This window comes from Sinocyclocheilus grahami, unplaced genomic scaffold, assembly GCF_001515645.1.
Source record: "Sinocyclocheilus grahami isolate Dianchi unplaced genomic scaffold, SAMN03320097.WGS_v1.1 scaffold90.1, whole genome shotgun sequence".
In the NCBI taxonomy this organism is placed as follows: domain Eukaryota; kingdom Metazoa; phylum Chordata; class Actinopteri; order Cypriniformes; family Cyprinidae; genus Sinocyclocheilus; species Sinocyclocheilus grahami.
In genome coordinates this window covers 933,992-948,769 of record NW_015505269.1, presented here as the reverse complement: position 1 = coordinate 948,769, position 14,778 = coordinate 933,992, and the positions used below count along the sequence as shown (strand labels likewise).

The 14,778-nt window shown below is 36.1% G+C and overlaps 1 protein-coding gene across 1 annotated transcript; it reads right to left on the bottom strand.

Annotated features, from left to right (window-relative positions):
- Window positions 1–1,935: 1,935 nt before the first annotated feature.
- Window positions 1,936–14,640, bottom strand: LOC107587175 (contactin-1-like). Its single transcript, XM_016274843.1, has 22 exons — window positions 14,478–14,640; window positions 13,091–13,171; window positions 11,903–11,944; window positions 11,629–11,755; window positions 11,298–11,479; window positions 11,084–11,179; window positions 9,886–10,092; window positions 9,678–9,777; window positions 9,194–9,375; window positions 8,000–8,124; window positions 7,778–7,895; window positions 7,501–7,651; window positions 7,253–7,380; window positions 5,131–5,303; window positions 4,930–5,053; window positions 4,636–4,803; window positions 4,321–4,421; window positions 3,851–3,994; window positions 3,590–3,779; window positions 3,372–3,487; window positions 2,833–2,989; window positions 1,936–2,622 (listed from the first exon to the last, which is right to left on the bottom strand). The coding sequence occupies exons 2-22, from the start codon at window positions 13,143–13,145 to the stop codon at window positions 2,540–2,542; spliced, it is 2,769 nt and encodes a 922-aa protein (XP_016130329.1). The 5' UTR covers window positions 13,146–13,171; window positions 14,478–14,640; the 3' UTR covers window positions 1,936–2,539.
- Between the last annotated feature and the right edge of the window lie 138 nt (window positions 14,641–14,778).

Sequence of the window (14,778 nt, the reverse complement as noted above, 5' to 3'; positions counted from 1 at the left end):
GTGCATTCAAACAGGGCTGCGTTTCCCAAAAGTATCATAAGAAAGCATTAAAGCTTTTGGGAATGGCAGCCCTGAACAATGCTTATCAGAGGACAGAAAACAAAACATAAATGTTTGAGTTATTTCACAATAAACAAATTGAAATTGTAGCCTACATAGTTTGTGCAATTACAATTATTTAAATTGAACGTTGAAAGATAATATTGATCATGTAAAGATTGCATTTTATGCATGCAACAGCCATTCACTGGCAGTCCCTAATGGCAGTACAAAATTTTGCACTAAATCAAAAGTTCAAATGTTACAAATAAGTTAGAATATTAATGTTGTAATACTGGTAGCACTAATATAAAAATGTGATGATATATGTTACAAAAAAGTAACAATTTTGAAATACGTTGATGGTTGTATTTTTTTGTATTTGATCTCAGTATTCCTATCAATGTTCAAAGGGTTTTTTATGCATAATAGTAACCCTAGAATGTGATCAAACAGTTTAAAACAGCTGGGCTAAGATATATAACAATTTTTAAGACTGCAGAAATATGTTAATTCAGTATATACATTATCCCACCGGTTACAATTGTGACTGACCATAAAATAAAATTTTTCACACACTTTTCCCAACAAAAAAATAATAATAAAAATGATTGATTATTTAAATGAGGGTTAAAATGCGTTTTAAACATAAAGTTAAGTGGTTTTCATTACCCACTTTATTCTTAGTAATTTAATAATTTCATACATTTCATAATTTCAAAGTTTAGTGCAGAAGTATCGAATCGGTATCGACGATACTGCCTTGAAAAATATCGGTATCGTATCGAAAATAAAATAAGGGGTATAGCCCATCCCTAAGTGACAGTGATGCTTCATTAAGCCCTAATGATAATGTTAATTAGTGGTTTCTCACCCACAACTAATGAGAAGTCAAATATATGCATCAGCCAATGAGGAACGAGGAAGATGTGTCCCATGCGTTTACAGTGTACATTGTATGCACACATTGCACATGCACAATTATTTTTATATACTAATGATACTGTATATTCTATGTATATCTAAGCATATTATATCACAAATATGATAGTACCTTAAAAGTTATTAATGTAATTGCATACTATGAATAAAGTGAACAAAATGCCTACATGAGAATAGGATTCATTGTTCTGCTATTGTTCTTGAGTTAACGCTATGCTGACATCTACTGGATGAATACGAACATCAAGACCAACGCGTCTATTGTTGGATGGCAGCAATTTAGATGTTCAACAATTAGCATGTTTTTACACCTTTTTCAAAAGGAACGTGAGATGAGCAAAAAAAAAACTCACTCGTTTCTCTTCCAACGCAGAGTTGTTTTTATGGACTTAACAGTCGTGATTGTTTGTCCAGTTTTACCACATTTATCTGAAAAGAGGAGGCAAACAAGGCACGTGCGCCACGCTGTGTTTATGGCGTCTTCCAACAGCCGGTTTAACCACTGATGGCCACTAGAGGATGTTTATTAAAATAATTAATATCGCGAATGGATATAACTAAATTGAAGCCAGTTAACGTATTTGTGCAAAATAATTTACACACATTCATTCCCCAAACGTGAATTCTCAAAACCTACCTTGCTAACAAATAGCTAAATACGAACTACAACTACCACAAGGACGTGAGTTTATTTGCTTGACGCATGTGACATCGGTTGTAGTCCATATACAGCAGCTTGCAAATGTACCCTAAAATGTAATTATTTTGCGCATTTTTTAAAATAAACTTAGCTTATAAACTTTAACAAATAACATTTGACACTGTACTCTTTTAAATTCATGCTATTTCTATATCAACATGATTCAAACATTTGTTGATTTTAGGTAAAAACTTTAATAGCAGGATTTTAAATTTACTCTAACTGGTAGTTTCAAACTTTCTGACATGTAAAACTTGGTATAGGAAGACAAACTGAGAAGCACTTTGTTTGGTGATGTTTTCGATGTTTACTAATATACAAATGAAAATAGCAATGCAAACTTGTAGCAAAATACTAAGAATACTAAGATAGAAGGAAAGACAAAGACATTTTAAAATCAAACACAGTCACAAAAATAGATGTGTAAACATTGTCAAATGGAAATGAAATATGTGTGGACAACCAAGTGTATAAACAAACTCTGACGTTCAAACATGTCTATATGTGATAATGTAGTGCAGGTGTTGACATGGAAAAAATGACTAGCAAAACATGTTCTGTATTAAATAACTAAATAAATATGTCTTATTTCTGAATAACTGACTGGAAAGTCATCAAAAAATTCACCTTATCCTGCTACCATATATTTATTTTACAATACCATTTCATTAGTTGATTGTGAGTATTTTGTAAGGCAAACCAAGAGGGTAAATACAAACAAAGTTTTTATATTCTACACTCCCAAACAAACTTCATGTGCACCATTAAAACCACCCCTTTAAGGAAATGCACTCAAACTATATTAAGATTGTTTCTTAAAAGTGGATTTCGCCAAAGTGTTGACAGCCTTGTTTTTGCCTACAGGCCTAAATTCATCCAGCCCAGTGCCAGCACCAAGACAGCGGCAACGCTGAGAGACTCCGGGCCAAGAGAGGCTTTACCTAAACATAATACAAAACAAAGAGAAAGATCAGCAGGAATACCATCTGTGGAACTGCATCTATGCATCTATGAATATGTGAAAGGTATTTTCAATTCTTATAGTGAACATTTACTTTAAATTATGCAGAACTTCAGATACCATTTTGTCATTATCATCAACATGATTAGGGTAGGAAAATGATGAATGATTAATAAAAGACCGTATGCACCTTGTACTCTGATCTGTGATATGGGTCCATCACCTCCCTCACAGCGGGCTCGCACCTCTATGACGTAATCGCCCGTCTCTGGCATGGGAAAGTCGATGTAGTGCCTGCCTGTGGTGTAAAGCTTCCCATAACGCTCTCCTTCCTTCCGGAACAAAATCTGAGAGGAGAAAAATCTAAATGGTTATACATATTTCCAAAACATCAATGCACACACACACACACACACACAATCCCACACACACACAAAATAATTAAATAAATACATAAATGATCAATTAAAATAAGGATATTAAAATTAAATTAAATTAAATAGTAATAAAATAATATTAAATAAAAATAGCATAAATAATAAAATAATATATAGCATAAGGATGAATTAAAATAAAGGCATTAAAAAGGTTCCAATAATAAAATAAAATAAAAAAGGATATTTAAAAAAATCATAAATAAACTTTAAGATTAAGATTAACAAGCCATTAATGAATGTGTCTCTCAAGTCTTTTGTCAACAGAATACAAAGTAAAATACAACTGACTCACCTTGTATCCCTCCACATAGGACTCATTCCAGTAGTTATAGATGTGATCCCAATACAGATAGAGCCATTTGCGATTGAAGCTGACATATTTGTAGACCCTCAATAGGCGACTTGGGGCTGGAAAGATAATACACATATATTATCAGTCCATTTAAGCTCCTCGAGCCTCTTGTTTCAAATGTAAGATCTGTATAAGAGTGATGTAGAGTAATCTCTTACGTGGTCTCCTGGTGAACATTTCACAATGCTCGCTGGGTGGCCCGAGCCCAGCTCCGTTGAACGCTCGTACCTCTATGAGGTAGTGGGAGTCAGGTCGCATGTTCTCCAGGCGTGTTTGGTTCATTGTTCTGTGCACAATAACTCGAGAGGCAGCAGCCTCATTATCATCGTACTTCCTCCAGTAACGAATCTGGACACCAAATGAAGAGACATGAGGATTAAAATTCATTATTATTCCCTACTATTCCATTTAGGACTCACCTGGTATCCGTCGACCCAGTTTGGCGGCGCCTGGTAGACCGGTAACCACCAGACCAAAGCTTCTGTAGAGGTGACCTGGCGGGCGTAGACATCTAACGGAGCTTCAGTCGGCGCTGAGAGAGATATTACACGTGTCAAAAGATGCTTTAACTCAGTTAAGAGCAAATCAAATAACATAAAATAAAGGGTTCCAATAATAAAGTAAAATAAAGTTATAAATTATTAATTAAATAAGAGTATTACACTAAGGTTCCAGTAATAAAATAAAATAAATTAAAATATAAATAAACACAATAAAATAAAGGATGAATTACAACAAAGACAATAAAATAAGGTTCCAGTAATAAAATTAAATAAACACACATTAATAAAATAAAATAAAATTAAGGATTAATTAAAACAAGGGCAATAAAATAAGGTCCTAGTAATATTATAAAATAAAATTATAAAAAATAAATGAAAATAGAGACATTAATATAAGGTTCCAGGAATAAAATAAAATAATAATGCATCCAGGGGTAAAGGTCAACGACGGTGGACGACTCCGTAGATCCGTCCAAAAACACAGGAGCTGGGAAAATAACTATATTCTTCATAAGATCATACTCCCAAATGTGACAGGAAAAGTCAAATCTAATTCAGTTAATTATATTCTAAAATACAACAAAAATTTGTACAAAAAAACATTCATTCTGTAATATTTTTCAGACCAGTTGTCCAAAAAAAAACAAAAAAAAAATGGAAATGCTTAAAATATGTGTTTTGTCTCCCTCTAGTAGACTCACAGGTGGATGCGGTTTTCCAGTCCTCAGGATCCAGGGCATAAAAGTCTCGTGTTTGTACAACATGTTGGATAAGAGAACTACCGTGGTCTGTTCCCAGACTCCATTGTAGTTTTACTGACATGTCTCCAATCTCTCTCACACGGACGCCTCCTGGAGGACCAGGCAAACCTGAAGCGAAATCAATACAAATAAACTAAACATCACTGCTTTGTTTTCAATACAGTTATGTTCAGGTTTTTGATTATATGCACATCATTTTAATAAGCTAGGTCCCACAGGGTTCAAATCACCAACCTTTGACAGAAACATCAGCTTCTGCGGTGGCGTTGTCCACTATAGTCTGAGCTGTGCAGGAATAGCGTCCTGCGTGCCTCACCTGAATGTTCTTGATCAGCAGGTCTCCGCTGTTCTCGAGACCCTGCAAAAACACACACATATAATGAAATGACTTGTCTTCCTGAGAACAGCAGGCCTGAGATTCCTGCCTCTGCTCACCATGAGCAGCTCGTAGTGTTCGAAGTCTGTGTAGAAGTGGATGACGTAGGAATCAACAGTCCAGATGAAGGTGATGTCCAGGCTGGGGTCGAACGATGCAGAGCACTGGAGAATCGTGGTGTCTCCTACAACCGCCCCAGTGTCTGATGGAGCCACGGTGATTTTGGTGGCCTCTGAGAAAATGAAACGGACACAAATGCATATACCTCATATTACCTCATTTTTACTGAGAGGTTACAAGGAATATCTATAAAAAATGAAAAAGACCCATTACAAAATCTACGATAAACACACATACACACAAATTCATATCAATTTTAATCTGAAATTTGTTGATGTTGATAAAAAAAGTCAATAATTAAAATTACCCATATGCACTATTCAGCCCATTAATAATTGTATTTACAAGATAATGTAAATTCATTTTAGCTGTACTTAATGAATCAATTATGGTCAAATAAAATTAAATAGCTACACTTCAGTGGACATATTTCTATTAATTATTATACATTAATAAAATAAAATAAAAAGTTGGTATTGTCTGGCCAAGAAAGCACAGCAGCGTCTCTACTTCCTCCGCAAACTGAGAAGAGCCAGAGCCCCGGCCCCCATCATGTTCACCTTCTACAGAGGCACCATCGAGAGCATCCTGACCAGCTGCATCACTGTGTGGTATGGCGCCTGCAACGCGTCCTGCCGCAAGACACTTCAACGCATAGTGAGAGCAGCTGAGAAGATCGTTGGTGCCTCTCTCCCCTCCCTCCAGGACATTTACAATACCCGTCTCACCCGAAAAGCCCTCTGCATTGCAGGTGATCCCACCCACCCGACACACAGCTTCTTCAGTCTGCTGCCATCAGGGAGGAGACTGCGGAGTCTCCAGGCCAGGACCAGCAGACTGAAGGACAGCTTCATCCATCAAGCTGTCAGGAAGCTGAACTCCCTCCCGACCTTGCCCCCCCTCCCCTCTTTTGCCCCACGCACCACTGAACTCTGACCCTCTAACGGACTCTCCCACTCCCCCCTCCCAAATACACACCCTCTGCATTGCAGGTGATCCCACCCACCCGACACACAACTTCTTCAGTCTGCTGCTATCAGGGAGGAGACTGCGGAGTCTCCAGGCCAGGACCCGCAGACTGAAGGACAGCTTCATCCATCAGGCTGTCAGGAAGCTGAACTCCCTCTCGACCATGCCCCCCTCCCCTTTTGCCCCACGCACCACTGAACTCTGACCCTCTGACGGACTCTCCCACTCCCCCCTCCCAAATACACACACACACACTGGGCCAAGCTCTTTTTGCACTACAAATCATTATATCTGCACTGTTATTTACTTCACTGGTTTGCACTCTATCTGCCATGTGCCTTGTGCTGCTTTATATATTTTTTTATATTTTAGCTTATTTGTATAGTTGTATTTTATATTTAATCTGTATCTATCTGTATTTATGTTCTACTGTTAGTGTTATCTGTATGCACCAAGGGTCTGAGAGTAACGCAATTTCAATTCTCTGTGTGTATGTGCTGTACATGTGGAAGAATTGACAATAAAGCAGACTTGACTTGACTTGACTTGACTTGTCTAAACTGGTATAAATAAAACAAAATAATACAAAGGTGGTGTTGTCTGAACTGTTATAAATAATTTAAAACAAAATAAAACAAAGCTGGTATTGACTAAACTGGCATAAATAAAATAAAGTAAAATAATACAAAGGTTGTATTGTCTGAACTGTCATAAATAATTTAAAACAAAATAAAACAAAGTTGATATTGTCTAAACTGGCATAAATAATTTTAAATAAAATAAAATAAGTTGGTATTGTCTAAACTTGAATAAAATAAAATGAAATAAAATAAAATAAAATAAAATAAGATGGTATTGTCTGAACTGGCATAAATTATTAAAAACAAAAAAAAACAAAGCTGGTATTGTCTAAAGTTAAACTGACCTAAATAAACTAAAATAAACTAAAAAGATAGTATTGTCTAAACTGGCATAAATAATTTTAAATAAAATAAGTTGGTATTGTCTAAACTGGTATAAAATAAAATAAAATAATTGCTATTGTCTAAACTGACAATCGTTATAGGTGACGAAATGTGAATTTTGTCTGACCGGTGATAGTGAGGGTCCCTGTGCTGTTGGATTTGCCGCGGTCATTCTCTGCATAGCATGTGTACGAGCCCTCGTCACTTTTTGACAAGTTCAGAATCTCCAGACTTCCATCATCCCAAATTAACATCCTAAAAAATAAGGACGAAGAGAGAAGCGGATGAAGATAACTGTAGCTAAGCTTCTGTCTCTGCCACAACATTATGGTTCACCTGTAAGTAAATGCAAGCGTTTAGGATCGACTGACTAACCTTGAAGAGTTGGTCAGCAGCTCTGAGCCTCGTTTCCAGATGAACTTGGGTTTAGGAGCAGCACGGGGTTTGCACTCTATAACCACACGTCCGTTTTCAGCCCCGAGCAGAACCTTCTTCACTGGATTATAAATGAATGTTGGCGCACAGGCTGTGAAGAGACATTTGGAGACACTCAACCTTCTAATAATTATGTACCTTTTTTGAAGACACTTCCAGTTCTTTTTTTACTATGTAAGCTATACTTAAAAGCGTAAAGACGCTATTAAAAGCTCACAGACGACGCGAAGCTCGGCGCTGGCATAGATGGTGCCCCATTCATTCTCAGCAATACACTGATACATCCCCGAATCCTCAAACGTGAGACTGGAGAACTTCAGCTCCCCTTTGCCGTACTAAAAAAGAGGAAGAATGCAGCAAAACACACATGATTACTTGATATGAAACAATCTGAGGTTCTCTCATATGGGTTTTCCTCAACAAATAAAACAGTATTAACCGAATAGCCGTCCTTCAGCCAGCGAATCCATGGTAAAGGTTTCCCCACAGCAACACATCTGAGAGTGAGTTCACTTCCAACATCTTTCTCCGTGTCATTGATGTGCTCTGCCCACTCTGGAGCACCTGAGGACACAATCACACAGACACAATCGCTGCGTTTGAAATCCAATACTGTCTAAGACGTTCTATACAGTATGAACATGAACTACGTCCGCCATGTTGTTACTGTCACTACTACTCTATTAGTATACTGTTTTTTGCATACTATATAGTAGGGAAGTGTTTGATTTTGGATACAGCTATTTTTTTTAAATAAAGAAATTCATATTTTTATTCAGTAAGGATGCATTAAATGGATCAAAAGTGACAGTAAAGATATATAATGTAACAAAAGATAAAATAAATACTGTTCTTTTGAACGTTCCATTCATCAGAGGATCCTATAAAAAAATGGATCACAGTTCCCACAAACATTTGAAACAGCTTAACTGTTTTCAACATTGATAATGATGATAAGAAATGTTTATTGAGCACCAAATCAGCATATTAGAATCATTTCTGATGGATCGTGGGACACTAAAAATAACAACGGAGTAATGGCTGCTGAAAATTCAGCTTTACCATCAGAAGAATAATTCAAATTTAAAATATATTCATTTAAAAAAACTGTTTTACTGTTTTTACAGTATTTTTTATCAAATAAATGCCGCCTAGGTGAGCATATAAGAGATTTCTTTCATAAAATAAAACAAAACATTTTTACCGATCGCATATAATATAAAATAAAAGCTTGCTGATTTGAAGTTTGAAAATGATCAAAATTCATATTTTAGTTTTAGCATAGCATTTAATTTTTAAGTTTACTACCAAATAATTATAAACTTATTTTAACTTATTATAAAATTATAAACTCCCTTTTTTATTTTTAAATATAATAGTATTATCACACTTTATTTTTTGTTTATTATTTTATAAAAAAAAAAAAGAAAGTAAAATAAAGTGCAATAATATTATTATCACTAGTTATATTTAATGGGTCCAAACCAAATCTCCAGGTGTTCTTATGAGAAACATATTGAACCCCTGATAATATATAATATAATATAATATACTTTTTCTTATTAGTTATTATAAGCCATATATAAACAGAACTAAACCAGTGTCTGTCTTTTAAACTTTGAGTTTGTTTTACCTTCCACATAGAGCCACTGTCGATACCAGTCCATCCCTTTAACGTTGAGCGTCTCACACTCGTAGCTCCCTTCATCCTCGTACTGAACGTTAATCAGGTGCAGTAAAGCTCCATTCATGCTGACCTCATAGTTGGGCGGGAGATCAGCGTCTAACTTCCTCCAGCGGATGTGTGGCAGCGGACTGAAAGGTAAACATTGAATTCATATGGTTAAAAACAAACAAAAATAAGTCAAACAAAAATAAGTCAAGAACAAATCAATTATGATTTACTAACAAAGTCGTATTACTATGTTTATTAGACATGTACCATGATTATAACAACATATTCTTTGAAATACTTCAAGGTAGCCTGTTAAGACCATGGCAAATGAATACTGCATTCCTTCAGTGCAACTGTATTTTATACTGTATATGAAAGTACCATGGTATCATAATGGTATGAGTAGCATGCAGATTATATGGATCTGCATTTGTCGACTCACTTTCCAAGGGCAAAGCACTCCAGAGTGATGTTCTGATGCACCAAAGCATAAGTCTTGGGGAATTTCACACGGATATCAGCAGGATAGCGCTTCACCTCCTCTGTGTGAAGGGCAGAGATCATTAATTAACCTTTAAAAACAACAGTGGTCTCAGTAAGGCAATTATGAAGACAGATCTTGGCATTGTGGGTAATGTGACAGCACTCACTCTCTATTTGTGGAATCAGAGGAATCGGCATGCTGAAAACACTCTTGCCGATGGTGGGGCTTGACACAAAGCAAGAATAATTCCCAACATCAGATGCCTCGACTTTAGCGATGTACATATTCCCAGTGGTCTGAGACACGAAACGCCTCTGGTCTGGGATGATGAAGTTGGGGAAGTCGTTGTAGATCCAGCGGAACAACACCTCACCTGAGAGACAAACAAAACAACTGACAGAAATGAGATTTCAGTTGCTGGAAGGAAAGTGGACGTGTGCATAAATCACCTCTATGATTGTTAGGTATAATGCACTCTCAAAAAAAAAAAAAGGTACAAAAGCTGTCATTGGGACGATACCTTTTAGTACCTTAAAGGTACATATTTGGACCTTTTGAAAAGATACCGCCCCAATGACATGCTTTGTACCTTTTTTCCCTGAGAGTATGGTATTTGTGTATGTTGTTAAAGTAATTTGGTAACACTTTACAATAAGGTTTAATTAGTTAACATTGGTTAAATGCATTGACTAACATTATATAACAATGGAAAATGCAAGTGTATTTATTAGTAGTATAGTATTTATTAATCTTTATTAACATTAGTTAATCAAAATACAACTGTGCATTGTTAGTTCAAGTTAGCTCAGGTTCATTAAATAATATCAACAGATACAACTTTTGATTTGAATAATGTATTAGTAAATGCTAAAATTAACATGAAGATTAATAAATGCGTTTGTTAATTTTTGCTTGTTAGTTCATGTTAACTAATATAGATACATAATGTTAGCGTTAAAGGGTTAACACTAATTATATCTCAAATATTCTTTATTAAATATGGTGGTGTTATTATTATTATTAAATTATTAAATCTGAATCAGATTTTTAAGAGTAACTCTAGAAACTGACCATTTTTATTTAGATTTACTCACTTTATTGAATATTATGTCAAAAAGTTATATTTTTTGAAATGATTTACATTTATATGATTACTTATTGCATTTTAATGTACATTTTACTTTTTTATTTAATGTAAAATTGTATCCAAAATCTTAACCGTAAGTAAATCTTTATTTGAGACAAACGTTTTTTTCTCTCTCTCTCTCGCTCTGCTTTTTATCATGGTGGCACAAAAAAGGTTGCGTGTGTGTACTATGGCACTGCTAATCAAAGATTTAAAAACGAAAGTGATCGCATCTTACTTGGATAGCGAGAGGGAGGAGAACACAGCAGAACCGCTCCCTGTCCTTCCTTAACATGCACCGGCTCTCTCTCATCTGTAGGGAACTGGTTGAGGTCTACAGCCAGAAAAAGAGCAACAAAAAAAAACTGAGGAGAGAATATGACGAAACAAACATCTGGAAACAGTTTATATTCTTTACAAACATAAGAAAGCCTACTGTATCTGTCACATACATCCAAATTTGACGGTAGCCTCTTTGCTGATGACAGTGCCATACACGTTCTTAGCCACGCACACATATTTCCCAGCATGCTTGCCCTTGTCTGGGTTGGTGATGACCAGGTTTCCTCCCACCAGGCTAAAGTGCACATCAGGCTGTTCCATCAGTTTAATTTCCCAGTTGTTTAACCACCATCTGTGAAATACAGTGTTTTATTAATGGCCTTCTGACTGATTTTCTCAAAGATTCTTCTTGCAAGTGCAAACAATCTAGTAAACACCTCCCTGCAATTCCCAGAGGTAATGACAAACAAAGTGTAGGATCAGAAGTGAAAACAAATGTACTTGATAATGGCTGGAGGATTGGCCCGTGCCCTGCAGTTCATGGAGATTTTGTTCTCTGGTGAATCCTCCGCATACACTGTGTCCAAGGGCTCCTCCTCAAATATGGGCCCAAAGCCTGTGGCCTCCTCTGATGGACATGACATGAGATGAGCCAGCATTATATTCAATATACAAAAAACAACCCAACAATTCAATTGTGGTAAAATATACTGAGGTGAAGAACATCAATACTTCATTTCACGTATTTACTTGTAGGTAAAAGTTAAAGTCTTACTGTCAAAAATTCTGGGTTCAAATATCCTGGGTTTAATTGCAGCTGAAAAAACAAAACAAAAACAAAACATTTCAGAACAACTTTAATTTACTTGGACAGCACTTTGTATCGTTTGTTTTAGCAGAATTTTTTTTACATTTGGTATTAAATAAATTTAGTCATACAAATAAAAATACATAATTTAAAGGAATAGTTCAGCCAAAAATGAAAAGTCGCTTAATATTACCAACCCTCAGGCTTCCCGAGATGTAGAAGTTAAGATTTGTTTGTTTATCAGAACAGATTTGGAGAAATGTAGCATTATATCACTTGCTCACCAATGCATCCTCTGTAGTGAATGGGTGCCGTCAGAATGAGACTGCAAACAGCTGATAAAAGCATCACAATAATTCACAAGTAATCCAATTTCAGTACATCAATTAATGTCTTCTGAAGCAAAAAGCTGTGTTTGTAAGAAACAAATCCATCATTACAGCATTTTAAATTTAAACCATTGCTTCTGGCCAAGTCCGTAATCCATAATAATGCTTTCTCCGTTGTCCTCTCACATCAAAATCCACCAACATGTTTGTTTAGAATTGTTTAGGACTGTTTTCACTTGATCTGTGCTTATTTCTCTCCTGATTCAGACGAGACAACTTTTTCACCGGATAAACCAATATTATAGATAGAGGACTCATATTTTAGTCGGAAGCGACAATTTGAATTTAAAAAATGGCTTAATGATGGATCTATTTATTACAAACATGCAGCTTTTCACTTCACAAGGTATTATTTGAATGTCGTGTTATAGATTATTGTGATGTTTTTATCAGCTGTTTGGACTCTCATTCTGACGGCACCCATTCACTGCAGAGGATCCATTGCTGAGCAAGTAATGTATTGCTAAATTTCTCCAAATCTGCTTCAATGAATAAACAACTTCATCTACATCTTGCATGGCCTGAGGGAGAGTAGTACACTGAAACAAACAGTGAAAAAAAAAATGTCAACATAATTTTGTATGTTTGTATGTGGAAGTATCCTAACCCAAACTCTAATTTTTAGAGTTAAAAAAACATTGTCTACTATATTTAATATAATTTTTTAATATCTGGACAATAGGAATTCAGCTAAAATGTTGGAATAATTTGGAATAATTTTGTAACTAAAATTTAGCCACACACACACACACATTCAGTTCCTCACCGGCCAATAAGAAGAAGTAAGAGAGCACACACAGAAGCATGGCTGGGGTCACCATCTTGATCTGACAGTTAAAAACCAAGCCTGAGAAAGAGAAAAACAGAAAGAACTTGTGTGGGTGAAATGCTGTATAGCTGCAGTGTGTTGAAAGCTACTGAAAGCTGCATTGTCTCACTCTGATGTGCAGACCATAGCAGACTGTGTCTAAAATGGAAACATTAACAATTTATTGCATCCTACCCATATTAAAAGTGAATCAGCAATCCATACCTTCTCTCTCACTCACACACACACACAGATGCACATATGTAGACATGCATGTTTACACCCACAAGTTCAGTCATGACTGCAGATGTAACACATAAAGGAAAGGTAAATCTGAATTTTAGCATAAACACATACACAGTTGCTACATGCAATCATGCTGCAGCATGTTTCTTATTTGCTGCCACTGCACTTGTATAGGCTACATGCTTGCAGAGGGTGAGCAAGGACATTTTTATCTGCCACCTAAGATATGTCAAATTATCATGCATCTATAGAACATGTTTGGCCATCCATCTCTCTAAATAATTGTTTTTAGAAGTTATGCACATGGGGTCCACTTCTATGCATGGTATTTTCACCAATCTCGTATAATCTCATTGCATCCTCTGATCTGCTGTCTGCTCTTGTCCTGCACACTCGGATTTAGGTCACTGCATGTCTACTGTAAACTCATACTAAATCTAACAGATCTGAATGATCTTCAAACACACTGGAATAATTTAATTTTAATTTAAGAGAGCAATAAAAATAGCTGGATTTCACTGTCCTTTTCCTCTTTTGTTTTTTAAATATTATAATTCGAGTTTGGTGTGATCATAACATATTTAGTGTTTTGTGGTAATAACTGCGTCATTGGTGATAACTCTTTAGCGCCACCCCCCGACACAATACTGTCATTACAATCTCTATCCTTTTTGTTGCCAGGAAACCGAGGACTAACTTCTGTCCCGTTTCAACTTTAGGCAAGTAAATATCATATAATTAACTCGCATCACAGCTTCTTTCAGCATAACAATTTACAAATGTATCGGTATGTTAAAAATAGCCTACCTTATATCATGTAATTTGTATGAATTCACACTAATGTATTATTATTTTTAAATAATACCTGTAATATGTATTCTAATTTCATTATGCATTTTTTTTTATTAAAGGGATGACATTAACTATGACCGGACTCGTCCACCCTGTTCTTCTGCATTGCGGTATATTCCCAAACTGCGCGGAACACCTTCATCCGGACTTTAGCACGCAGAATAAACTCTTGAAGGTCACAGACAGATCGTATTCTCACCAGAAACCCTCAAAGCTTCACATATCATCATATGAGCAGCAAACTTACCGGAAGAATGCGTTAAATCCTTCGTCAAACCCACAGACCTGCATCAGAAGCACCGCGTCGCCCCGCAGCCCAGCGCGCCTCCAGCCTGCTATTGGATGAGAGCGGAAGCTGCGCATGCCAGGATGCCAGAACACAGAGGGATGCTGTCTCAGTCCATGTGCTGCTGCAGTGGATCTCAAACTAGTCAAGGTGATTTTAAGGCACTTGTGAAAATGTATATGGACCAGCACGTGATTTTTGGTGATTTAAGGTAATTAAGGCTTATGCACACACATCTGTTCAAATCCACTGGATTAAATTC